We start from the raw sequence: 25412 nt of genomic DNA on the forward strand, positions 1-25412 counted from the left end.
TGGGTGGCTCAGTCAGTTAAGCATCTGCCTTCAGCTCAGGTCATGATCCCAGGGTCCTGGGATCCACCCGGCTTTGGGGTCCCTGCTCAGTGGGTTGTCTTCTTCTCCCTCTACCCATTCCCCCTTCCCCCACTCGTGCTCTCTCTCTCTCTCAAATAAATAAATAAAATCTTTGAAAATATATATAAACAATTCACGTAGCTGCCTAAGCTAGGGACATCAGTTTCATCACAGACTGACCCTCTCTCTCTGCTTTGCATCCAACTGGTCTCTGGGTCCCATAACTTCTACCCCATTAACAATTCTCATATGTAATTCTTCCTCTCGCTTCTCTGTGAAAATGCCTGAATTATGCCTCTCATCAGCTTTCACTGCACCATTGATATAACTTCCTAACTAGTCTCCCAGACCCCTGGATATCCCTTCCAATTGATCTTATTCACTGCAAAATCATTGTTCTAAAGAGCAGATCTTAAAAGGTCATTCTCCTACTTGAGATTCTTCAATGGCTGCCTATCACCTGCAGCCAATATCACTGAGCTTAGGTTGAGTATTACTTTGCTGAGGCTGCCATAACAAAGTACCACAGACTGAGTGGCTTGAACAACAGAAATTTGTTTTTCTTACAGTTCAGGAGGCTAGAAGTCCAAGATCTAGTTGTCCTCAGGGTTTTCTTCTGAAGCCTCTCTCCTTGGTTTGCCGATGGTCATCTTTTCTGAGTATGTTCACATGGTCTTCCCTCTGTCCGGGTCTCTGTCCTTAATCTCTTTTCTTTTTTTCTTTTTTTTAAAGATTTTATTTATTTATTTGACAGAGAGAGAGAGACAGCAAAAGAGGGAACACAAGCAGGCTTCCCACTGAGCAGGGAGCCCGATATGGGGCTCGATGCCAGGTCCCTGGGATCACGACCTGAGCCAAAGGCAGACGTTTAACAACTGAGCCACCCAGGCACCCCCTTAATCTCCTTTTCTTATGAAACCACCAGTCATAGTGGATTAGGCCTACCCTAATGACCCCATTTTAACCTTATATACCTATTTATTTATTTATTTATTTATCCCACTGAGGCATTTTATTTCCACGTATGTATTACATCCTTAGAAAAAGAATCCCAGGATTTTCCCTCCTGTGGGTTTCGTCTTGCTTCTTCACGGTCCATGATGCCAGCTGAGATTGTCAGTACAGTGAAACCAAACTGGTGGGGTGGGAGCTGGTTATTCTGCCATTTTTCTAGATCTTTCAGTTGTACATCAAATCTGGGGCTGATCACTCCACACTTGTTTAACCATCCCATGAGGTTCACAACAATTTTCCCAGCTCTGTGATCATCAGTGATTTCAAATTTGCCAATGTAACATGCTTCATCATCACAGTGAGAAACTGGATGATGACTTTGGAGCATGCAAATAAGAACCTGGCATTTGCCTCTCCTTTCAGGAATGTTAACGCTCTTGAGAACATCTGCTGGGTCATTCATGCGCACCATTATGGTAGCACGGAGAGATGGCCCAAAGAACCTTCTTACCTTTTTAAAGAGCTTATCTCCAAATAAGGTCACATTCTGAGGTACTGACAGGACTTCAACCTATAAATTTTATCAGGTTCAAAATAACAAGTGGCTTACTCATCTGATTATAAAAATTCTTATTATTTGTACTCATGATTGCCTTAAAATACATAAAACACTTAGTTGGCCCAAAAACTGGCCCAGTCTTCCTTAAACCTTTCAAAATTTAATACTCCTCTGGCAGAAAGAGATCTAAATTCCAAACCACTTTTATAATCATTCCATAAATACTTTACTCAACATGCTGTTCATCATTCAGAAGCTAACCTTTACATCATCGAGTAGGTAAACTGGTTATACTTAATTACTGAAGAAAAATATGTGCATGTTATAAAAATGCAACGGGTAAAAAGGGTTACACAGTAAAAAACAAAACAAAACAAATCTCTCCCTCCTACTACAGATCTTTGTTTCTCCTTCCAAGAGCCTATTAGGATTACTAATTTTCTGTGTGTGGATATCTTGGAAAAAAACAGTCTTTACCAGCATACATGTGTGAATGATGTACATATGCACATACACACACACACACTTCTTTTATGATACACATGGGGAAATACCATTTATACTGCTCTGCACCTTGTGTGCCTTATGTAAAAAATGTTTTGGTGTATGTTCAATTTCAGTGAATATTTTCACATATTTCCCTACAGGTAGAGAGATGTGAGACATGGCGTTTTATTGTTGGAATGTATCATGATTTGCTTAAAAAGTTTTATATTGATATAACTGTGGGGCTTCTAGTCTTTTGCTTCTTTTGCTCTAATTACTATCTCATTTCTTTTCCTTGTCTAATTGCATTGTCTGGTCGTATTATATAATAATGTGTTCTAGACATTTTTGTCTCAATTTCAGCCTATTAGCCTGTTTCTTCTATTGTTCCATCGTTAGGCATGATGCTGATTTTGACTCCTCTTTGTTGTTTTTTTTTTTTTAAAGATTTTATTTATTTATTTGACAGAGAGAGAGATAGACAGTGAGAGAGGGAACACAAGCAGGGGGAGTTGGTGAGGGAGAATCAGGCTTCCCGCGGAGCAGGGAGCTGGATGCAGGGCTGGATCCCAGGACCCTGGGATCATGACCTGAGCCGGGGCAGATGCTTAACGACTGGGCCACCCAGGTGCCCCCTTTGACTCCTGTTATATGTGTAGGTTGTTACTATCATTTTTAATATTTTAGAAATATCTATGGGAAGAACACACTTCCAGCCCCATGGTTCTTTTTAAATTGAACTAGCTCAATTTGCATAACATTCCTAGTCTTTACTTGCCCTATTTTATGATTCTCTTGGGAGGATAAATCACTTATTTGGAAAGAATGAATCAAACCTGCTTAGTTCAGTACTCTGGTTCTCCCCTTGGAAGCAAGTCCTCCATGTGGATGAAACCCCTCTGGTTCAAAATGTGCAGTTGACTTAGTGGTTGCTGATTTGTGGCATTCAGTTCGCAGTCTATTTGACTCATACACTAAGCTGCATCTTCCAAAGTATTTGTAATCAATATTATATTAAATACTGGTTTCTTATTCCATACACCACTAATTTCCCATTTCACTTTTTTCTTTCCTTTTTCTTTTTTAAGTGTTCAGGTGTTTTCTTGAGTTCTTTAGATATCCCAACAACAAGTTTGTGATCATATTTTATTAAAAGTTTTAAAAATCTAGGGGTGTCTGGGTGGCTCAATCAGTTGAGTGTCTGACTCTTGGTTTTTGCTCATGTCATGATCCCAGGGCTGTGGGATTGAGCCCCTCTTTGGGCTCTGTGCTCAGCACAGAGCCTGTTTGAGATTCTTTCTCTCTCTCCCTCCCTCTGCCCCTCTCCCTGCCTGGGTGCTCTCTCTCTCTCTTTCTCTCTAAAAATAAAATAAATAAAATCTTTTTAAAAAAGTTTTAAAGATCTAGAATGGATGGTTAATCCATTTTTAACAATGACTGTGGACAATTTAATTAATTGCCCGTTTATTGATATAGGCACATAGTATGTGCTGAATAAATAATTATCTAATTACATTTTAAATCACTGTATTCATATATTCATAAGTAAATGCAACACTGTCTTCATGTTATGTGCTTTCAGGTCTGATTCCCCAAATTATTCATTCTCACACCATATCAGTTAAAAGCCTTCAATAAAGAGCATCGTGGGGATGTGGATTATTCTCTTCTAGTTTTAGAGGCTAAGAAAGGGTTTCATTTCCACTCAAATATGGTACCAGAAAGCTGTCTTATAGAACAAATTAATATACTACAATTATCTGTGTATACTAATAATGTTCCAGCTACCAAAATATAATAGCCTGTAGACAATGAAAAAGATAAAAATCGTAAGTACAAGAGCAAACCACTCCTCACATCGTTATTTAATAAAGTAGTGAATTTAAACCAAGAACCTCATCTGTGGTTTGTATTAGGAGTAAAATTGCCCTTTGGAGTTCTTTTCAGGGACTGAAGTTCTATCAGTTCTTTTAAATTAATTCTTTAGGGGGGTGCCTTGGTGGTTCAGTCGTTTGGCATCTGCCTTCGGCTTGGGTCATGGTCCCGGGGTCCTGGGATCAAGGCCCGCATCTCATTGGGCTCCCTGCTCCCCTGCTCGGCAGGGGGCCTGCTTCTCCCTCTCCCACTCCCCCTGCTTGTGTTCCCTCTCTCGCTGTCTCTCTCTAAATAAAATCTTTTAAAAAAATAAATTCTTTAGGCAGAAGTTTCTTTGAACACAACATGATGATGGTAATAAAGTACTTTAAAGTAGAAAAAAGAAGTCCTACTTTGAAAGGTTTTATAAGTGAAGTTCCTGGAAGGAAGAGTATTAGGGTTAAGGGTGTGGTTATTACAGCCAGACTATGTCTTTACGAACCTCAGCTTTGGCACAGACTAGCTGTGTGACTTTGAAAAATTTACTTGACTTCTAAGAGCCTCAGATTCTGTATCGGTAAAATGAGAAGGAAAATAGTAATTCCCTGTAAACCCTTATGAAATTATTGTAAGGATTAAGTAAAGGTAATGCATGTAACAGTACCTACAGTAGCAGCAATATAATGTTTTCAATAAATATTAGTAAATACTATTTATTTTAAATATAATTATTGACATTCACATTAACTCTCTTCCCTTTATCCCTTCCATCAGTTAAATCTATACACAATTTTACCATCCATTTAATTGTCCTTTCTACTTAAACATGAGCACATTATTATGTGGCAAGGAAAAGCTGAATTGGAATGTATGTACAGTTTCTTTTTTCCTTGGAAATGTACCATGAACACAGTGCGTCAATAATCCAAAAAAATGTTCTTTTCACCTGAGACTTTTTACTGTTCATAGATTACATATTTTTCCGCTAACAAGTTAAGTGGGGATTATTTGCGATAAGGAAAAAAGGATTCTGCTATCCAATGTCCACCCCTTTGCGGGTGTAATGACTCAAGTAGATTTTCCTGCATAAGGGAGATTGAGCCACCAAAGAAAAATGGACAATTTTATGGGACTACCAAATATTAGTAACATTTTATTCTAACCTTTCTAGTTGAGTACCATTAAATTTTTGAACACTTCAAAGGAACATAATTAATTATGAAACATTCTACATTTTAAGTATTTAATTTATACTTCATTTTCATGGCTAGAGATCAAATAGTGGTTAAATTCTAACATTTTGTTATATGTGATTACAATCATATAAAAATAATATATAAATGAAATCTCTGGGCCCGTATGCCCAAATGTTGACAGCATTCATGACAATAGTGGCTCCTCCTGATTCTTCTCCTCTTCCTCTGCTTCCATTCAGTTTTTCTGTAACTTCCACATTTTCTATAATGAGCATGTAACCAAGAATATAACCTTTATTTAAAAAGAATTCCAAGGTTATGTCTAAATGACCCACAACATCTAGATGAAAGTCAACCTTGAGTCCACTATTTAGATACACTGATGAAAGAAGCTTCATCTCTTCCACAAGCAACACTTTTATTTTCTGTATTATTACGGCCAAAAAAGGTTTTAACAAATTTTATTACTAAATTCTTACAAACCTAATGAAAAATTTTCATATGTATTATTCTTTTCTGTGCATTTACATCCATAAATGCTATTTATTTTCTTTCTTTCTTTCTTTTTCTTTTTCTTTCTTTCTTTCTTTCTTTCTTTCTTTCTTTCTTTCTTTCTTTCTTTCTTTCTTTCTTTCTTTTCTTTCTTTCTTTCTCTTTCTTTCTTTCTTTCTTTCTTTCTTTCTTTCTTTCTTTCTTCTTTCTTTCTTTCTTCTTTCTTTCTCTCTCTCTCTCTTTCTTTCTTTCTTTCTTTCTTTCTTTCTTTCTTTCTTTCTTTCTTTCTTTCTTTCTTTCTCTCTTTCTTTCTTTCTTTCTTTCAATTCAGTTAGCCAACGTATAGTAGTACATCATTAGTGTCTGATATAGTGGTCAATGATGTGCTTTTTAAATCATTGCCAAGCTTTGAGTTCATGAAATATGGGTGCCCTCTAGAGGCTGAATTACTTACAGAAAAAGTGATACACAGTACTCTTAGAAAAGGGGCTTCTTCATTAGAGAGGGATATGGATTACATCTAAAGAGAACCAACAAATGTTTCAGTCCTGTGTTTTATCAATTTTGATTCAGTTTAATTTACATAAATAAAACATACTTGTTTTAAGTGTGTAATTTGATGCGTTTCACAATTGTATAGACCATGTACTATACCACGATCAAAATATGGAACATTTCTATCAACCTCAAAAGTTCTTTTGTACCCCTTTTAGTCAGCCCCAGATGAGCAGTGCAATATGGAATAGAAATGGTGAGAAAAGACATCTTTGGCTTGTTCTTAATCGTAGGGGTCTTTCATCATGAACTAGAAGGTAAGCCGTGGGTTATTCCTAGATGTCCTTTATCAGCTTGATGAATGTCCCTCTATTTCCAGTTTTCTGAGAGTTACTTTTATCATGAATAAATGTTTAATTCTATCAAATACTTTTTCTATGTCTGTTGAGATCATCACTGTTTTTTCTTCTTCAATCTGTTACTATGGTGATTACATTGATTATTTAATGTTGAACCAGACTTACATTCCCAGAATAAACCCCTCTTGATCATGATGTATTACACATATTTATACATATTGCTATTAAGTTTGCTATTGTTTTGACGATTCTTGTTACTACATTGGTGAGGGATCTTGGTCTGTAGTTGACCTTTCTTGTAATGTTTTGATATCAGGGCAATGGTGGCCTTATAAAGTGAGTTAGGAAATGTTCCTTCTTCTATTGTCTGAGAGATTTGCATAAGATTGTTATTATTGCTTTCTTAAATGTTTGAGAGAATTCATCAGTGAAGCCTACTGCCTGAAGATTCTTTGTCACATGGTTATTAATTACTAATTTGTTTTTAAAAATCTATAGAGTTATTAAATTTTTAAATTTTGGGGGTCAGTTTTAGATGATTTGTGTTTTTAAATAAACCTGTCTATTTTATTTTAATAGTCAAATATACTGCATTAAAGCTGTTTATATTATTATTTTATTAATATTTTAATGCCTTTAGCATCTGTAGTGATATCCCCTCTTTTCATTCCTTATCATGACCATCTGTGAGCTTCTGAGGGAGTTAATTTTGCCCTACCTACTTTCTGCTAAGTTAGCCTTCCACAGTTTGGTGAACACTTACAGAAGACATGAGACTCCTGGACAGAGACAACGAAACTTGTTATGGCAAAAGTAGTTGCTAAAAATGACCAGTCCAGAAGGGAAATGAAGAAAATAATTTCATTTATAATGGCACCAAAAAGTTCATATGAAATACATAGTAATAAACCTAACCAAGGAGGACTTATACACTGAAAACTACAAAATGTTGCTGAAAGAAATTAAAGACACAGATAAACGGAAAGACATCCTGTGTTCATGGATCAGAAGACTTAATGTTACTAAGATGCCAATATACCCAAAGCAGTTTACATCGCTAGATTTAATGAAATGCCTATCAAAGTCCTAACAGGCCTTTTTTTTGCAGAAATAGAAAAACCCATCCCCGAATTCATATGGAATCTCAAGGGACCCTGAATAGCTAAATAATCTTGGGGGAAAAAAAAGAACAAAGTTGGAGGTCTCACATTTTCTGATTTCAAAACTTATTACAGGGCATATTGTTAACTTGGATTTGTGTATATTGTTTTATATTCCAATACTGTGTTAAGCTATTGAGAAACTGCTGTTCTTATCTACATTCCTCTGTACTTAAAGTGTTTTTTCCTCCTCCTGGCTCCTTTAAAAAATTTGTTTTCACTTTGTCACTGGTTTTGAGCAATTTGATTATGATATAATTTGGTATAGTTTTCTTCATGTTTCTTCTGCTTTGGGTTCACTGAGCTTCTTAGACCTGTAGGTTTATACTCTTCACCAAATTTGGAAAATATTTTGCTGTTATTTCTTTAAAAAGATTTTTGTTCTCCATCCCTTCTCTTTGGGGAACTCCAGTTATATTTGGTGCATTGAAGTTGTCCCAAGGCTTACTGATGCACTATTATATTTTTTAGCCTTTTAAAGAAAACACATTTCACCTTTGATAGTTTTTAGTGTTTCCTAATCTTTATTTCTGCCCCATCATTTTGCCAGCTGGAGGAAGGGACAGACTTATGGCCATATAGACAGCCCATACAAGAAAGAAGTGGAATTGTAGATAAGGAGGAATGAATAGACTAGTAAAAAGTGCTTTTGGTTCAACTGGTTGTACATTTTTTTTTAAGACTTATTTATTTGAGAGAGAGAGAGAGAGAGAGAGAGCGCACCTGAGCATGAGTGGGGGATGGGGCAGAGGGAGAAGGAGACTCCCCACTGAGCAGAGAGCCCCGATGCTGGACTTCAGACAGAGGATAGGGCAGAGCAATGACCAATGTATCTCCATATGAGACAGTTACATATTCTTCACAAGGCCAGATGACTAAAGAAAGCTTTGAAGTGATGTAGTTATGTTTTGAAATGTGGTGGTATAAATGGATTCCTTATAAACCTTCATAAACTACTTTTTAAGAAATTACTGAACACCCACTCTTTGCTCAATGCTATGCTAGGTACAATGGGGATATAAATGAAGTGGACTAAAGGGCATGCCTTCCTCCCCCATCTAGAGCACAGAATACTGCCTATGTTGCTAGACTGATAACTACTCCTGGGCTGGAATCCTTCCTATAGGGTAATCACTCCTGGCTGCTATCCTAGCCTAATCAGACTACAACTACCAGGGACCAACCTATAGCAAGACGAATGTTAGGACAACTGGTTCCTTGTAATGAGACTGCATACCAGAGGAACCCAGAAGTGTCTCATCAATTAGAGAGATATAAGGTTATTGTAAGATTTGGGGAAGGGTAGAGGTTAGGTGAAATTTACATAAAGCAATATTTTGGTAGGCTCAAAGCAGAAAAGAGCTGTGTGTAAAGGGGTCAACATCAGGTTGGACTGCAAAGTGGACCCAGGGGCCTATTCCTTGGAATTGATAAAGGTAAGATGGATGTGGAATGTGTTCAGAAATCCCTCATCTGAAGCTTTTTAGGTAGGTTGGAAATAAAGGCTGCTTCTTTTTTGAAATTGACTTAGATCATGCAGAATAGGATGTTTCATTCTTATTCATTTTTTTTAAACATCAAATTTTCTGACAGTTACGATTTTAGAGAACAAGGATTCTAAGTAAGAAAGCGGTGGTCAAAGGGACTGTGATGAAAATCACAGCTGCAGCCTGATCGTGAGAGAAATATTCTTTCCTTTCCCCTCGGCAGCTGGTTTTATCTGTCTCTTATCTGTGTCTGTTATTTGTAAAAAAAACAAGATAACAGGTCCAAAATGGAGTTGCTTATGCTAAGCCCCACTTCACCAAACTGAGACTTAATGAGTGTAGAGGCCAAGTGTCGGCCAACCCAAGATGGGCCACTTGGGCATGAACATTATTTTGCCTTAAAAACAATCCAAACCCAGCAGATTCAGAAAAAATTTTTCACTTCCCCCTCAACTGCCTGCTTTACCAGGAAGAGAGCTATTAATAGAGATTCCTCTTTACCTAAGAAACTTATCTGCATAATAGGGCACCTTTGTTTTCCAAACATCTCCTTTCACCTTCCTGTTAGTGGTCTCTCTCCCTTTGTATCCTCAGACCCCTACCCCTCTCCTTAGCTCATATAAGCATCATGTTACCTGTCTTTGGAATTTCCAGGTCTGTGTGGATTCCCCATATGTATGCTATTAAATTTGATTCTGAGTCCCTGTACATAAGGTATTAAATTTGATTTTCTCCTGTTAATCTGTCTCATGTCAATTTGGTTTTAAGTCTGTCTAGAAGGACCTCCCTAACTCTTCCTCCCCATTAGTTTCCTTTGTCCTAGATATGGAATCTTAAACCAGCAACCAGGAATCACCTGATCAGCACTAGTTAGGTATTGTGACTGATAGATCCCTGCCATCCCCTAAAGGAAAGTAATTTTGCAATAACAAACCCACTTTTTTTGCTAGTGTAACTTTCTTGTTCTTCCTCCCTTCTGCCCAGAAAAGTCTTTCATTTTGTACAGCTCCTCAGAGAGCTTTTCAATCTGCTAGGTTGGATGCTGCCTGATTCAAATTGATTTTTGCTCAAAGAAACTCTTAATTTTTAAAAATATGCTTCAAATTGTCTTTTAACATATTCCAGCATAGTGAATCGTCAGTCTGACTTTTACTTTTTCAGAGGGAGTTGATATTTTGCTTCCTCCTTCGTTGTCAGTTCACCACACAATGCAGGCTCCTAAGCTGTGTTAACTTGGTCATCAACTCTGGAAAATAAGAAACATTGGTCATTTTTTTCCTTCCAAAAGGGGAGATAAGGTAGAGCCATAGAAATCCTAAAGTTCACTCACACTCACACCTTTGTTTCTCTCTCCAGCTCCCAGGTATCCCAAGATGGTACTAAAGGTGTAGGAAGCAAAGCGGTTAACCTGCTTCTGGCTTTAAATCAATTCCACGTAGCCTCGGAGGTGGTAGGACATTTCTGGCTGGGGTAAAAAGAGGCATGCTGCTTGGACTGATTAGTTTAGACACCTTACCTGTGTCCTCACTGTAGGAAGATCAGAGGTGTATTGGGTGGGTGAGAAGTCGCACCGCTAACAGCCAGTCTCAGGGACGCACCCTTTCCCGCACCCAGGAGTCCGGCTCCCCATCCACGATCCTTTGCTCAGCCAGGGGCTTAGGTCCTGGCCCCGCCCCTAACAGTCCCGGAGTTTCTTTGGCCCCGCCCCCGACCGGCTCAGAGCTCTATTTCTGGCCCCGCCTCCCGGCATCCTGTAGACCCCGCCCCCAGCCCTGAGCTCGGCTCCCGGCCCCGCCCCGGCATGGCGCCCAAAGCCGGCTGCGGGAGGGACCGGCTCTCCGGCCCGGCCGGGTAGGGGCGGAGCTCAGTGTGCAGCTGCGACTACGGCAGCTGCGGAAGGTGGAGCCTCCGCCCGGAAGCCAGCGATTCGCGGCCATGGCAGTGCTCGCCCGCGGCTTCTCCCTTCTTGGTGACTGTGTGAGCCGCATGCTAGCGCAGGGCGGGAGCGCCGTGCTGCAGGGGGTCCCGGGAGCAGTCAGGCGCGTGTTCCGGGGCTTTCGGAGCAGCGGCGTGAGGTACGAGCGCCCGGGACGCTCGCTGTTCTCGGGTGTGGGTGCCGACGAGTGCGGAGCTGCCGGCTGCGGGAGGGGCGGCGGGGCGTGGGCCGCTGGGGCCTGCCGAGCTTTCCCGCGTCAGGCCAGAGGCTCGGGCAGCCGCGCGGCGCGGCCCGGCGCGGCTGGGGGCGAGGCCTGCCTAGGCTTCGAACTGGGCCTTGCGGGCAGGTCGCGTCGACCTCAGTTCGGGCAGCCCGGATGTGGTCTGCTTTGGGCTCTGGCGCCAGAATATTCCCGTTTTGCAGGAGGTACAGTGGAGTGGTTTAGGAAGACATTTGAGGCCCTCAGGAAAGGCGAGGTGGAAACAGGTGGTCTGTGTGTTTCAAGTAGTTGGTTTTGTTTTGGTTATTGTTGTATTTCGTAAACAGGAGTGAGCGTTGTCTGGATGGTTTACTAGTGTTTGAATTTCTGAATTCCTTTGTTGATGGTAATTCTGAGGTCTTTTCCAACTCTAAAATTCGTAATGATTTCACAAAATCAGATACTAATCTTGATTTCTCAGTTTTTTTCTGTATGGCTCTTCCCAAACCTCTTCAATCTAAGATTGAAGTAATCAGTCTTAGAATCATTGCATCTCTTTGGACCCCATCGCTGGCTAGTACATTACACGGACAAAACATGGTATGGTTTTAACTTCTGCACAGTGGCGCCCCGAACTCTTCACTTTTCCGCCATCTACTTGTTGAAGTTGCAAACTCAAACCTAAGCATCTAAAAATATATTCCCTTGACCCAGAGCCAGTGAGTCCAGAAGAGATTCTGTTTTCAAGACTTTCAGGACTTCCAGTAACACGTCTTCACTGCAGTTCTACGCGCTCAGAGATTGTGTCTTTTTCATCTTTTTGTATCACCAGTGAGCAGCACAAGTACCTGGAAGAAAGTAATAATCAGTAGCGGGGACATAGCTACTGCTTATTTAATTTAAATTGGTTGGCTCCTATTTTATATATGTATATTTAGTTCTCAGTCTTGAGTGACTAAAATAAAAAGATACCTATTTCCAATAGGGTTTACATTAGATGTAGTTTCTGTTGATTAGGTCTTGCACGAAGATATGTGAGACTGTAAGTGATTCTGAGTTCTGGTTAATGAAGCTCTCTGGTGTTTGAAAGAATTTGCCAATTGGTTTGGAATAACCAACTGTACTATCTAGGAAAAGCAGATTGTGTAAAATTCTATTTGAATTGCAGAATTAAAGGTATAATGTACTATAGTAACAGTATTTTTTGGATTTCAGTTGTTTTAGGGCTTCTTTCCAGAGTGAGGATAGCCTTTTCCAGATTGTGTAAGTTGACGAATTTCCCTTTGTCAGCTTGATGTAAAGAACCCATCACCTCATCCTCTCCATATACTTTGAATGGGAGTCAACAGTTAGAACCCAAACATCTCCTGGTAGCCACTTGCCTCCTACGTACGTGGCACAAGCAAAGGGATAATTCAGAGCTTTTAAATTGTATTTCATGGTCTCTTTATAATTTAAAAGATGAATGCAACTGTTTTGGAAAGCTTTTTATAAAAGATTTTATTTATTTATTTGTTAGAGAACGTGAGCGTGGGCAAACAAGCAGGGGGTAGCAGCAGGCGGAGGGGGAGCAGGCTTCCTTCTGGGCAGGGAGGCTGACTCGGGACTCCATCCCAGGACCCTGAGATCATGACCTGAGCTGAAGGCAGATGCTTAACCGACTGAGCCACCCAGGCGTCCCTGGAAAGCTGTTCTTAATATAAAGAAGTATTACTTTCAACCCAGCTGCTTTCAGCCCCATTTGATATAGGTTATGACTATAAAAATAAATAATACTTTTGGTAGTTTTATTTTCTTAAGGCAATGCTAATCAAGTTAGGTTAGGATGGTGTTTTTGACATACTCTTGGCACTGAATACCACATATAAAGGTGAGGTTGGCTGTCAGGTTGAGAAACACCTGTGGACTGTTGGGTCTCGGGTGGGGAGGAACTCGGACAGTGTGTTGATGCTTATTGGTGTCTCTTTTCTCTTCTAGGACCAGCAGAGAGAAGAGATTCCATCTTCCAGAGGTCGCCACTGTCTGCCTCCCCACTTGTCCCCATCCTCAGTCATCTTTTTAAATAATGTAGTTACACATTAGTTGTCTAGTTCTTCATAGTGAATGTGGTTTAATCAGACATCAATCCTGTTGACTTGAAATTGAGCCTTAGTGTTGGTTTTTTTTTTAAAGATTTTATTTTATTTATTTGACAGAGAGAGACACAGCGAGAGAGGGAACACAAGCAGGGGAAGTGGGAGAGGGAGAAGCAGGCTTCCTGCGGAGCAGGGAGCCCGACGTGGGGCTCGATCCCAGGACCCTGGGATCATGACCTGAGCCAAAGGCAGACGCTTAAGGACTGAGCCACCCAGGCGCCCGCCTTAGTGTTATTTTTATTGAAAATTGTCTTGAGTTTGATAAACTCTTTTAAATTAACAGATTTATTGTCAGAGCCTTAAAAGAAAAACGAAAAAGCATTTTTGATTATTTTTCATATTTTTGACTAGATACCTATAGTAATGGAACATATAAGTACTTCTTTAATGAAATATTTAATTGGAATTTCAAGAAATAATCTTTGGCAGAATTTGAAAATTACAAAATGTTGATGTATCATTTAAGCTTTCTCTCATTTTTAAGATTTACAGTGAGTTTTTTTCTTATTTCCTCATGAGAAATTAGATCTTATTAATTGGAAGAAAATATATTTACTGTCAAAGAAATAAATAAGCCCTTATATTTGTTGCAGCTTATTGTTTTTTTTTTAAGATTTTATTTATTTTTTTTTAAGATTTTATTTGTTTATTTGAGAGAGAGAGAATGAGAGATAGCACGAGAGGGAAGAGGGTCAGAGGGAGAAGCGGGCTCCCTGCTCAGCAGGGAGCCCGATGTGGGACTCGATCCCAGGACTCCAGGATCATGACCTGAGCCGAAGGCAGTCGCTTAACCAACTGAGTCACCCAGGCGCCCCGCAGCTTATTGTTTCTTGAAATGAATTATCTAAATAGCCAAAAAGTTAAAAATAAAAAAAATTATAGTGATTAAATTTTTACTATTTTTGCTTTTTTGTGTGAGTTTACAAATGAAAATGTCACTGGATTATAAATATCACATGAATCTTTGGCCCATTGTTTTCAGTGTATGGAGCTAGGCAGCAGCATTTCCCATTTGGAGGGGATGTTACACACTGTATACGTTAATGCTGTGCTCAAAGCAGATTTGCAGATATCCTACAACAGGGACTTCCTAAAGCTGCATCCTACCTGAACTTATTTTCAGTAATTAAATGGATATCCTAAGCGTTTGTTCCATGTTTATCCTGTTGAAAAGTGATTCCCAAAGTTGTTAATTTGGCAGATTCTCTTTGTCCCTTCCTCCTGATATGATGCCTTTTAGTATTTGTAAAATTTTGTGTCTGGCCTACAGCTCTTGATGGAAACCTTCTCACCTTTCTTTATGTCTCATTGACAATGGCTGTGTAATTTTTGCAACTAGACCAGCATTTAAAGAAAGAAAACAAAAAACTACAATTTTGGAGTTATTAAAAAATACTGATTTATGTTAACTATTCATGTCTTGCAGAGGGAGTAGTTGGAATTTTATAATTGAAAAAAGACCAAATTTCTTCAGTAAGGCTGTTCATTTTTATTCAAACTCTCCCCTCTAGTAGTCATTCAATATTTCTGTCTCTGCAACAGAGTTATTTGATGTAAAGATCCTTTTATCCTCATGTGAAGCTTGAAGGACCCAGACTCCAGTTAGGACCATTACTAAAGCTGATTTTTCATAGACTGATTTCAACTTGATACGAGTTAGTTCCGATGACTAACAAAAGCAGTTTCTCAAAATCATATTTTGTTGGGAAATGTGATAGTGTGGTTTTCCTATCTTAATGCCTTACCTATCTAATGAGATAGCTATCTGGCTACAATGTTGATTTCTAAGCAGTTCTTAATGTCATTTTAAGTATAGAACCTACATATTTTGCCACTTAGTGTTTCTGTATCTGAGTTTTATGTCTGTGTCCCAGCTGTTCAGAAATAATGGGTTCTAATGTAATGTCTCCAGAATCAAGTTTTCTGATTAAAATGGGTCAATAGATGAAAAAAGACTAGTATTAGATGAACCATGAGAGACTATGGACTCTTGAGAAATAAACTGAGGGTTCTAGAGGGGAGGGGGTGGGGGGATGGGTTAGCCTGGTGATGGGTATTAAAGAGGGCACGTATTGAATGGAGCACTGGGTGTTATATGCAAACAAATGAATCATGAAACACTACATCAAAAACTAATGATGTAATGTATGGTGATTAACAACATAAAATTAAAAAAAAAAGACTAGTATTAATCTCAGATCTTGTTACTCAAGTCATGATGTTAGGAATAATTAAGCAGTTTCTTTATGACCTGAATCTTTGTTTTTCATATGTTATCTTTTCATGTTAATACCTTGATTGGATGATTAAAAACATCAGGAAAAAACAAAAATGCCACATAATTTTCCATGGTAATATACTCTCCTGGAATTCTGTGGAGCCCAGTGACAGGTTTGAAAATAGTTTGGCTTGGAGATGATTAAGTTGTGGAGGGAGGTTTAAAGAGCTTGGAATTTGGGAGAAAATTGAACTGTCAGTGAGTGGGATAAATTAATGATTAATAATAAATGAGATTTGCTATTAGGTGCCTTTTGGACCAGATAAAAAATACTTAAAAGATAGAAAACTTTGTGGTCAGAATGAAGATAGAAAATTTTGTGGTCAGAATGGAACATAATCTAAACCTAAATTAGTGTCAGAGAACTCAGGGTTGGGTGTTATCCAAGAATGCTTATCCAAGCTGCTCCACTTAACATTACATCATGTCCATTTTCTGTGTTGCTGTTGTTTTTACTAATATTTTATTGGTTGCATTATATTACATTAAGTCAATTGGTCATAACTTACATAACCGTCTTGGTATTGTTCAGTGTCTAGTTCTTAAAACATGAAATAATTTACTCTCAGATTTAGGTCATGTTCTTGTCAACATCATACCAACAGGGTTTGTTCACTTAATGATCTGAAAATGATCAATGATCTATGTAGGTTTCTGTAATTACAATAGAGTGCCTAGAACCAAAAGACTAAAGATTCATAATTCTAAAGTTAGGGCATATATAGTTTAAAATAGATGACCCTCTCTTCCCCTATGATCCTCTGTTTTGTTTCTTAAATTTCACAAATGAGTGAGATCATATAAAACAAGAAGAAATCAGAGAGGGAGACAAAACATAAGAGACTCCTAATCATAGGAAACAAACAGGGTTGCTGGAGGGGAGAGGGCTGGAGCGATGGGGTAACTGGTTGATGGGTATTAAGGAGGGCACATGATGTAATGAACACTGGGTATTATATAAGACCAATGAGTCACTGACCTCTACCTCTGAAACTAATAATACATAATGCATTAATTAATTGAATTTAAATTTTAAAAATTAAAAAATAAATGTCCCCTCCCTACTTTGGTTACTTATGAATAACTAATGAATATCATCTTGCCTTTAATACACTTGTGTGGTTGAAAAATAAATTCTTACTAGTATTCAGTGAACTTTACTCTGTGCTAAGCACTTTGCTGAGGTTTTTTTGCATAAGTATATCCTTTTATCCTCACAACAGCTGAAGTAGACTATTACTATTCCTAATAGATTGGGTGATTGAAGCTTAGAAAAACTAAATTTAACTTTCCCAGGCTAACAGTAAATAAATGGTGAAGACAGGGTTTGAACCTTAATGATCTACCCAGTGCTTTGCTCTATAAGCAACTTATAATTATTGACATATCTCACTATTGTTCCTCTTCTTGAAAACATTTATTAAATCTCATAGAACTTTTGTGAATCAAGAAAGCTAATTTTGCATATAAATCTTAAAAATTATATTGTCAGATTCCCTTAATGAAGGGTATTTCTTTTTTTTCTTTCTTTTTTTTAAAGATTTTATTTATTTGACAGAGACACAGCGAGAGAGGGAACACAAGCAGGGGGAGTGGGAGAGGGAGAAGCAGGCTTCCTGCTGAGCGGGGAGCCCGATGTGGGACTCAATCCCAGGACCCTGGGATCATGACCTGAGCCGAAAGCAGACCCTTAACCGACTGAGCCACCCAGGCGTCCCATGAAGGGTATTTCTTAACCTAAGACTTTATGGACAGATTTTAGGGGATCCATAAACTTAGATGGGAGATCACTATCCTCTAACAATTTTAGCATTTTCTTCAGTTGTAAATGTTGGCAACAAAGCACAGTAATATTAGCAGTATTTGAGATATTGCCAGTAAAACCTCAGATACTTAAATATTACAGTTGATGCAGAGATTCAAAACATCATATACACTCATCATTACTTTATTATGGTAGTTATTAGACCTGCCACTAGATGCTGTTCTTTAATGCTTTAAAAACAAAAGTGATAGCCATATTTAAAAAAAAACTGGTTTCCTTGTAAACCTGTGTATTTTGTATGAAACATTCAAAAAGATTGTTCTGAGAAGCTCTCCAAGGGTTCTTGTGGTACAAAACTTAGCATCTAAGATTCTGAAAAAAGCATGAATGTTGTTTAAGTAGCTACTGATGTTCTAATTTACAGGTTAGGGACCTGAAAGAGATGAATTGCAAAATTGAATAACAGAATTACGCAAAATGAGAAGAACTTGCTTTTAGGTTTTGTTTATATTGATTTACAAAAGTATAATTTCTGATAAAATAGGGTATAAGTGTAGTATTTAGGATGTGAAATGAAATGTTTTTAAAATTACATAAATTTAACACTCCTAAGTATTCATTCACTTTCAAAAAATTTATTTACTTCAAAAGGCTTCCTAGTACTAGTAATTGGTTTTATTGGATATATAATTTGTGCTGGTTCCCTGGGGTTTCATTTCTGTTGTACTAATTCAAACTCAAAATCTCCAAGTGAGGCCCTAAAATACACAGCAATTAAGCTGTATGACCTGCAGAGAAATCTGAATTGCTAATGATTGTATTAGGCTTTTTTTTATCTTTATAGATCATAAAACAGTCCATTGCAGCCCTAATTAAAGTTGTGGTTGAAAATGAGATTGAAAGCTAGATGCAGAAGTGGGATGCCAAGTATACAAATTAAATATACTGCTGATCATGGGTAGATTTTATTTGTTATTTTACTATTTTATAAAGGAGTATTTTAATACCCAAGAAAAGTAGTGATTTATTTACTACTTTGCTTTAGATAATTAAATACTACATTTTGTTCTAGTAACCATAGGTTAGGATGGTTACAGTTTATTTCCTGGAAAATACAGAGAAATAAACAAGCTCATGGAAGCAACACTAAATGATGGCTTTCTGGTCTCATATTGCTTCTTGGTTATTTGATATGTCACCATCTGTCACTTAAAAGAGCTATTTTTACAAATCAGCCAGTCAACTTTTAGCCAAATCCCTTTCTGTAAGTTAAACAGAGAACATTCCCATTATGTGGATAAGGAAATTGCATTCCTTTCAGAGCAGTTACGTGAGTCTCAGATTCAGGTAGAAATCTGACTCCTGTTCTGAGGAAGACAAAAAGGGGACAGAATTATAAAGGCTAAAGTTCACAAGTGCAGTTCTCATTTAGGTCCTCAATGCAAAACAGATTGAAAGTAGGTTAACTGAGATTGGTTGGGTTAATATGCAAATGAGGGATTCAAGGTAAGGCTAAATCTAGGCTGAGGGTGTGTAGCTGGCAAAAAGTTCAGAGTTCCTCCAACGAGGACCTGCATAATTTCCTTCCTACAGCCTTTGCACACAATTTGAAGAGACTTAGGCTTGCTTGCTCCATTTTGAAATCTCCTTTTACACTATTAATGGTGAACCAGGGCTGTTTTCTGGCTGGGGATAAGTAATTTGTAATGTATTATCCTGCCCTACTACTGACCACCCCCACCCCCACTGTGATTTATTGCTTTTTAATGAAGCCACATTTAGTGCCAGCCCAGCAATGGGAGGAGAATACTGAAAGGGAGAGCTCTTTGTCCTGCCTTCTTTGGGGGTCACTTGCAACATTACCTATTCAGGAAATTACACCTGAGCAAGTAATGACAGGGTGCATTGTGTGAAAAATATCTTAGGGGTCAAATTGACTGCACTTTATTAGTGGCAATGGGAATATATAAGTTTTTGACCAAACCACATTTTTAAGAGTAAAAAGAGATGTTAAAATAAAATTTGATGGGGTGCCTGGGTGGCTTGGTTAAGTGTCAGCCTTTGGCTCAGGTGATGATCTCAGGGTCCTGGGATCCAACCCTGGGTAGGGCTCCCTGCTCAGCATGGAGTCTGCTTGTTCCTCTCCCTCTGCCCCTCCCCTTGCTTGTGCTCGCTCTCTCAAATAAAATTAAAAAAAAGAAAAAATTACATATTTGGAATATTTTACTGACTTATAAATATTTTAGGACCTATAAAAGAGTCCTGTTCAAAGCTGTTTTCAAAATTAATATTTTAAAAGGTAATTTATATCCTTATACATTAAAACAATTGAAAAATTTTGATCTTTATATTAATATACTCAATTTTTTATGTTGATTATGGGACTACTAACTTTCAACACATGCTGACTTCTTGGTACATATTCTTGGATCAGTTTCTTAGCCATATCTCTAATACCTTGACACGGATCATTTTATGGAAAAAAAAAAGATGCTTAATTTAAAAATTAAATTTGTTGCAGTTTTTTTAAAAGTTGCAGATTATTCTTTTCTTTAGACATTGTATTTTTAGTTTTCAATGTACTTTCTCTACAGATGCTAAAGCACCTGTTAAGCTCAGAGCCAACTGCTAAATGGAACATAGTCTCAATTCTAGTTTTTTTCATATTGAAATGTGAAGATATTTTAGTCTAAATATTTTCACAGTTGCTGTCTTTGTGTCTCCTTTCAGAGTACCTTTCTTTGACAAATACTTATGTTAAATGTCATCACAGAAGTTGTTTCTGTTTAGGACTTTTAAAATATTTTGCCTTATTTATTTATCCATGTTTAGGTGCAGTAAAATTATAGATCTTTCCAATTATATGCCATTACATTCCAAAATATAAATGTAGTCAGTGAAAAATAGCTCCATCAAAAGATTCTTCCCACAAATTGGAATATTATAAATTAGGATTATAGATTTGTTTACTAAGGCTGCCACAAACAAAGTACCACGAACTAGATGGTTTAAAACAACAGAAAATGAGCCTCACACTTCTGGAAGCTAGAAGACTGAAATCATGGTATCCGCAGAGCCTTGCTCTCCTTAGTTTTCCTTGGTCTGTAGCTGCATAACTCCAATCTCCGCCTCTGTGGTCACGTGGATTATTGGATTAAGGGCCCACTCTACTCCAGTGTGACCTCATCTCATCCTACATCTTAATTATATTTGCAAATACCTTATTTCCAAATAAGGTCACAATCACAGGTGCAAAGAACTAGGATTTGGGAGACAATTCAACCCACAACAATAGACCTTCAGAATTGCTTTTATATTGTTTAAGCCATTCTTGCTCAATTAGTTCTTATATTGTTTCTCCTGCTTTTAAAGGGATAAATTTCTTCCTTTGCTTTTGAAGGGATACGATTTCTGTTTGTAAGTTTGGTTTCAGTGACTGCAATTCACTAAAAGCTTCAGATCCCAAGTCCTCTTTCCAGTGTCCTTAGTGTATCTTTTGAATGTGTTGATTAGCAATTTCCAACAGATTTTGAACAAAATGCAACAATTTTAGGCCTTTTAGGCTAATTTACAAAATAAATTTTCAAACATTTATTTTTAAAATCTGACATAGGCAGTGAGGAGAGTACATTCTGCCATGATAAAATATTTTTTTTTTGTATTCAAAATAAACCTAATAAGGCTTGCAGTTGAGTTACAGTAACTGGGTTTATGTGTGCATTATTTGCTAGTTTTGTTTTTGATTCACACTTTAGCTAGTAGTAGATTATAGCTTGTTTGCACACCGCTCTAAGGATTTCGGGCACATATGCTTCACAGGTTTCTTCACACTGAACGGGACTGACCCCTTGTCCGGAATACTAGAGTGGGCATTCCTGCTCTGAGAGTGATGGGGGCCTAAGGAAGTGGTTCTTCACTGAGGCTCGAGAACTACTTTACACGTGCGTGAATACAATACTGTGGGATTTTAAAATCTAGTCTATAAGAGAGTGTTCCTGGCAATTTCTTAGCCAGTTTGTTTCAACAGCTGAGTCCTGTTGTATTCTATGACAGGAATTTTGTCAGAGTTTGCACTTTTTGTGCAAACCAGAGGCAAAAATGTTTGAGTTTTTCATTAGAATTAAGAACTTTTCATCCCCTGTAATCATAAACTAAGTGAAAACACAAGCCACATAATGGTGATAGCTGATACACAGACCTAACTGATGATATAAGATTAGTGTTCAAAACGCATAAATAACTACTCCAAGTTAGACACAGACTAATAATTCTTTAGAAAAATGGTCAAAAGTGATGAACAGGCATTCCGTCGAAGAGGAGCTCCAAATGGCCAATTAACCTGTAAGACGTTCAACCTCTAGTAAATAGGGACATGGATATTACAAGCACAATTAAATGCCATTTAGCTAATTCGTTTAGTTAAAAATTTTGACAATATCAAGGAAGTAGAGCAATAGAAACTTTTATACACCATTGGTGGATTTGTGAACTAATGCAGCAGCTTTGGAAAACAAGTTGGCATAAATCGAACACCCATGTGTATCCTTTAATCAGCAATTCCATTCTGGTGTATATACCTTTAAGAAACGTGTATATATTTTATTTTATATATCATGTATGTTATAATATCTTTAATGTTTAGAGTTACAAACATTGGATGATAAAGAAGAGCAATGGAATTATAAGCCCACATTTCAGGACAGTGCTCAACTCTGGGAGAGGAGAGGGTTTGGGTAGAGGAGGGTTACAAGATGATTTTGGTGATTATGGTGATACCATAAACTGGGTGATAAGGTTGTTAATTATTATTTTTCCTTTTTATATGTTTTATACATATTTTCTATCTGTTCTTAATATAGTTCAAGAAGATCTCTTCTGATAACATTTAAAAAACATTTTAAGATGGGTAAATATCCAGAATACTGCCTGTCTCACCATTTTATGTTACATATTCCTTTTTAATCTTTAGCCATATGCAGGCACGTTTTAAGTTAAAATTATGTACCTACAACTTTTCATCTCACTTTTTCACTTAACTTTATGAAGAATATTTTCACATATTGTTGTTTTTATAGTTACTGTTTTCAGTGGCAGCATAAGAATTCCAACAAATTATAATACAATGAACAATTTAACTCTGATAATTCCACAGATATTTAGTAAACATATACAATGTGCAAAATACTCTGGTATTAAGGACATTGTAGTAAATACAAATTTCCTGCCCGGCACAGCTTCCATTATAGTGTGGAGCAGTGGTTTCGACAAGGATTTGCCATACCACAGCAGGGTCAGAGTGGGGTGCTCTGGGGGCTCATAGCAGAGGCAGTTCCCCAGGGAGAAGGGGTCAGACAACATTTCCCAGGGGTCCTTCCAAGCTGACACTTGAGAAATGTGTGGGAGTGAAGGAGGAACAGACTTGCTAGGACGTTGGGGAGGTCAGAAGGAGATGGAAGAGTGTTCCAGGAAGAGGGAGTAGTGTATGTGAAGGTCCAGAGCAACAACCTGGCCCAGTGGATAAATTGAAATGCAGCTGCGTGTAATGTGGGACTTGGCGAGCATCGTGTTCCTTAGCAATGAGGCAAAGTAATAATAATATCTTCAAGCTTGTAAGCTTCAGGAAATTTGGATTTTAGTTAGAACTCCCTTTTCTCAGTTTTTCTGGCCAAAAATTTTGGAGTCATATTTGACTTCTTTTCCTCATCCCCTACATCTAGTCTCAGTAAATCCAGTGGCTTCATCCTCCAGATTAACTCAGAATCGGACTACTTCACGCCTCCACTACTACCCTCTTTGTCCAAGCCACCCTATCTCTTGCCTGGGATACCACACTAGCCTCTTATCGGTGCCCCCACTCCCTCCTCGCTCCCACAGTCTGTCCTCCACATTTTCCCCGGTGATTGAATAATGAAAATTGGGTCATAGCCCTCCACAAAACCACCAGATGGCTTCCTTCCTCCCAGTAGAAGCCAACATCCTTTTGAAGGTCTGCAGGGCCTTAGGTGGTCTGATGTTCCATGACTTTTCCGATTTTGTGTCCTGTTCTGGTCCATTTGTTTCCACCACAGCCCCTGCCCTTCTTGCTGTTCATCAACCATACCAGACACACTCCTGCCTAAAGTACTTGCTCTGCACTTCCCTTGGCCTAGAATTATTTTGTCCAGATAGCCACAAGACATATTCCCTTCTTTTATAATAAAATATCACCTGATTAATAAGAAAAGAGACACCTAACCCATCCATATAAAATGACAACTCTCTGGCGATGCCTGGGTGGCTCAGTCGGTTAAGCATCCAGCTCTTAGTTCCAGCTCAGGTCATGATCTCAGTCTTGAGATCGAGTCCTGCATCAGTTTGTGCTCAGCACAGAGTCTGCTTGAGCTTCTCTCTGTCTCCCTTTGCCTCTCCCCCTGCTCATACTCATGTGCACATTCTCTCTGAATGAACGAATGAATGAATGAATGAATGAATGAAATCCTTAAAATGACAACTCTGGCTTCCAGATATGCCCCTTCCCTCTATCACACATGATACGTTAAATATTTGCCTTTTAAAAGTTTGTCTTCTTTAAAAAAAAAAGCTTATGTCTGTCTTCATCTAGAATATAATTCCCATAAAAGTGGGCAGTTTGTTTTGTATACTGTTACTTTTATTTCCTAGAATAGTGCCTGGTAGATAGGAGGTTTTCAGTATGTGTTAATTAAATTAATAAACAATGAGCTTGAAGTGAGGAGTTTTAACAGGGAACTGGCATGATTAAATTTGGAAAATCACTCTGGCTGCAGTGTGGAAAATGGATTGGCAGAGATTGACGAGCCAGGGAGAACTCTTAGGAGCTGTATGTTTCTATGCCAGAATACTTGCACTGTTATGGATATTTAATATTTTTCAACAATACACATGTTGAAAAATCTCATTTATTTATGCACTAGAGACTATGTGAGCTAGATAATGTGTGTGTTTACTGGTTCATCCAGCATATGGACTGATAGGGGCATCCACCCTTTGGGCCTCCACTAATTCCAGGCTGCTTCATTTCCCCTTATATTTTATCTCCCACAGAGCCAGGCTAGCTGAGGCTCTGCAGGGACTGAGTGAATTGATGGGCTGAGCCTGCTGCTACGAAAAATCCTCAAAGTTCCTATTTATATTTGGGTGTTTACCCATAAACGCCAACTAGGCCAGGCTGTAGCATCTCAGCTATAATTAGCAAGCTCACTTAGCACATCAGTGCTATAAAATAAGCCCTGTCACTCTCCCAGATCCCAACATACAGCATGCAGTCAAATTTAATCTGTATATAAATTGTCTGTCTATGGAAGCCAGGATTCTGTTTATGCCACTGCCAACTCTGACATTCTCAGGGTCCCACAGCTTTGTAATATCTAAGGCATAATTATCCTGGATTATGTTCAGTGATTGCCAGTTTCACAGTAGCCTATGAACAAATTATTGTGTGTGACAGATAATCAATTAACAAAACATGTCAGCGGCAGCATTTCTATGCATATGCTATAAAATGTAACATGGAGCTCAGGTGATTTTATAATTTAAAATACAAATGCATGTTTTTTATTATGAAAGTGAATTCTAGTATATTAGCAGGTAAACCTGCTTCTATAGTATTTTACCCTAACTGAATATTGTTGACATAATTTAATTTATGGAAAGTATTTATTTTTTGCCACCTCATAGAAATGAATCCTGCTGGAATAAGTTGCCATATCTGCAGCCTGTAGTATTTTCTAATGTAAGAGGACCTTGTTCTCTTAGAATTAAAAGATCACTTAAATGAATTAGTAAAATATGGGCACTGGAAATTCAGTTCCAAAAACATTTGTTATCTAATCTTGAAAGATAAAATTTAAACTCAGAAGTATTTTATCTTGATTTAGTCTGTAATTATAATTGTGTACTAATCATTAGAATGTACAAAGACACAAACTATAAAAGCTCACTCAAGAAATAATAGATAGCCAGAATAGCCCTCTATATTA

General features: G+C 38.0%; 1 protein-coding gene and 1 pseudogene across 3 annotated transcripts in view; one reads left to right on the forward strand and one right to left on the reverse strand.

Annotated features, from left to right (window-relative positions):
- Nucleotides 1–1097: 1097 nt before the first annotated feature.
- Nucleotides 1098–1486, reverse strand: LOC113925554 (annotated as a pseudogene).
- Nucleotides 1487–10898: 9412 nt separating this feature from the next.
- Nucleotides 10899–25412, forward strand: part of MTHFD2L (methylenetetrahydrofolate dehydrogenase (NADP+ dependent) 2 like) — a 134877-nt gene continuing 120363 nt past the window's right edge. For all 3 annotated transcript variants that reach the window (XR_003521091.1, XM_027600648.1, XM_027600649.1), the window contains exon 1: nucleotides 10899–11177. Coding sequence is in view for 2 of the 3 variants with exons in the window: in XM_027600648.1 (XP_027456449.1) it covers nucleotides 11038–11177 (140 nt within the window). In the remaining variant the exon portion in view is untranslated. The remainder of the gene's footprint in view (nucleotides 11178–25412) is intronic.

Source organism: Zalophus californianus, chromosome 2, assembly GCF_009762305.2.
Source record: "Zalophus californianus isolate mZalCal1 chromosome 2, mZalCal1.pri.v2, whole genome shotgun sequence".
Taxonomy (NCBI): Eukaryota; Metazoa; Chordata; class Mammalia; order Carnivora; family Otariidae; genus Zalophus; species Zalophus californianus.